At 29.1% G+C, this 2,230-nt stretch overlaps 1 protein-coding gene across 1 annotated transcript; it reads left to right on the forward strand.

Annotated features, from left to right (window-relative positions):
• The first annotated feature begins 1,003 nt into the window (after positions 1-1,003).
• On the forward strand, positions 1,004-1,738 carry LOC119674381 (heterochromatin protein 1-like). Its single transcript, XM_038085517.1, has one exon. It carries the CDS (start codon positions 1,004-1,006, stop codon positions 1,736-1,738), a length of 735 nt encoding a protein of 244 aa, XP_037941445.1.
• The last annotated feature ends 492 nt before the right edge of the window (positions 1,739-2,230 follow it).

Raw genomic sequence — 2,230 nt, forward strand, 5'->3', positions numbered from 1 at the left:
TTTGTATATATTAACTTAATTCAAAATTGTACTTTTATAAAATTCTATTTTTCTTAAATAACATATTTTGGCGGTTAGGTCTATCGGGGAATTGAACACCTAAAACTCGGTAACATGCCAGCAAGCATACTTCTTAAGCGGTGCGGAAAATGCTTATATAGTCTGTAGACTTCTGACACTACGGACTTCACGCGATGAAATTGATACCATTTTTCACAATGTTTTTATTAATTAATGAATTTATTGAATTTCATATAAAAAAAAAATTTATTAATATTTATCGTTTTAAAACAGAATATTGGATTAATGTAACATAAACCTCGAAATATATGTATACGTTCTAATTTCTCTAACACTCATTATAATTATATTAATATATACAATGGATTTCCAATAATAATTATATATCATATACTATTTCTTCTAATTGGAAGAAATGGCTACATGCTGATATGCAACCACATTTGGGTTATAAGGCATAATTGACGATTCTGGTGTGGTGAATAAATATGAGAGATTTTTTTGGCGATATTACACAAAGAGGCACAAAGAGTTACAGTTTCTCTTCTTTATTTTCTTTGTTTATCCATGCAATTTATTTCGATAATTGCAGGCAAAACTATGTATTTATACATAACGTTACGTCATTAAATAATCAGAAGAGTTTGCTTGAAATGTATAATATTATTTCTAAAAATTTTAAATATATTTAAACACTTTAACTTGGTATTTACTTTCAAAATATTTAACATAGCTTAACTTCATTTTGTTGGCATCTATCAATACACACCTTTGCAATGACATTTGACAATTGTAAGCAAAAGTTGTGCATAGCGTCGCTTGGTTGCTTTATTATGTGTTAGCTACTTTAACATTGTTTCCAAAAAACTTTAATAAAATATTTATACCGCACAATAAATATAATATAACACTCTAATATAATTATAATAACGAAGAATACGAGACAGCAAATAACAGTTCAACTCGTTCATCAAACAATAACATGCAGAAGTCGGAAGAACCAACTGCAACCGCTAGCTTAGTAACTAAGAAGAAAACTCGCAAAACAGAAAAAGCAGCAAATGATAAATCTTCGGATCAAAATATGGTAAACGAGGCGAACGCAGAATATATGGATGATAAAGTTGAAGAAGAAGCCGGCGCTGGCCAAAAGCCTAAGGGACATACTAGATCAACTCGTTCATCAAGTTCAGCCAACAACAAGCGTAAGTCCGAAGAACTAATTACAAGTAGCGGAGGATTAGTAATTAAAAAGAAACCTCGTAGAATTAATAAATCTTCGGATCCAAATAAGGTGAACGCGGTGAACGCAGAATATGTGGCAAAGGAGGTTAAAGAAGAAGCCGACGCTGGGAAAAAAACCAAAGCATATACAAGATCAACTCGTTCATCAAATTCGGCCAACAACAAGCGTAAGTCGGAAGAACTAAGTAAAAGTCGCACTACTTCAGTAACTAACAAAAAAACTCGTAAAGATAAAGAAATAGCTAAATCTTCAGAACAAAATAAGTTATATGGCTTTGACAAAGGCTTAGTTGCTGAAAAAATTCTTGGTGCATCGACCTCTAATGGTTTACTTGAATTCCTTATTCAATTTAGAGGAGTTCAGCAGCCAGAAATGATTCCCGCATCAGTGGTTAATTTAAAAATACCACAAATGGTTATTAAATTTTATGAGCAACACATTGTGTTGTATTCGGATAACGAACCTAACTAAAAATAAATACTTCAGCACATACAGGTATATTGTTTTTGATGTTATAATTTTTATTTTTGTTAACAAATTATTTTTGTTTTTAAGGATTATTTTGTCATCAAAATAATGTAAAAATTAACATTACAATATCTTTTATAATTCTAAATAATTCTTAAAGATTTGTAATTATTTTTTTGTATGTGCTATTTTAAAAATAAAAATCAACATAATAAACATTCTTAAAATCATTTATTAGTGTATTATTTTACAGTTCTTGTTTTATATCCAGCTGAGTCTTGATATATTTATTTTAGATAAGATTAATAGAATTAATTGAATAGAACTTCATTAAGAATAAAGCACCGAAAACCATTCAATCATTATTGCAAGTTGAATTGGTAAAATAAAAAATTAACATAGCTAGATATATATTAAAACTATATCAATCTGCATTCTTTGTGAAGGAATATACAGTCAACTAAACAAACAACAAACAGAAGCTAGTAAAACTTC

Source organism: Teleopsis dalmanni, chromosome 2 (genome assembly GCF_002237135.1).
Source record: "Teleopsis dalmanni isolate 2A chromosome 2, ASM223713v2, whole genome shotgun sequence".
Lineage (NCBI taxonomy): Eukaryota > Metazoa > Arthropoda > Insecta > Diptera > Diopsidae > Teleopsis > Teleopsis dalmanni.

Excerpts from the sequence above, each read along its gene's own strand:
- LOC119674381 (XM_038085517.1), top strand. The coding sequence starts at position 1,004 with ATGCAGAAGTCGGAAGAACCAACTGCAACCGCTAGCTTAGTAACTAAG.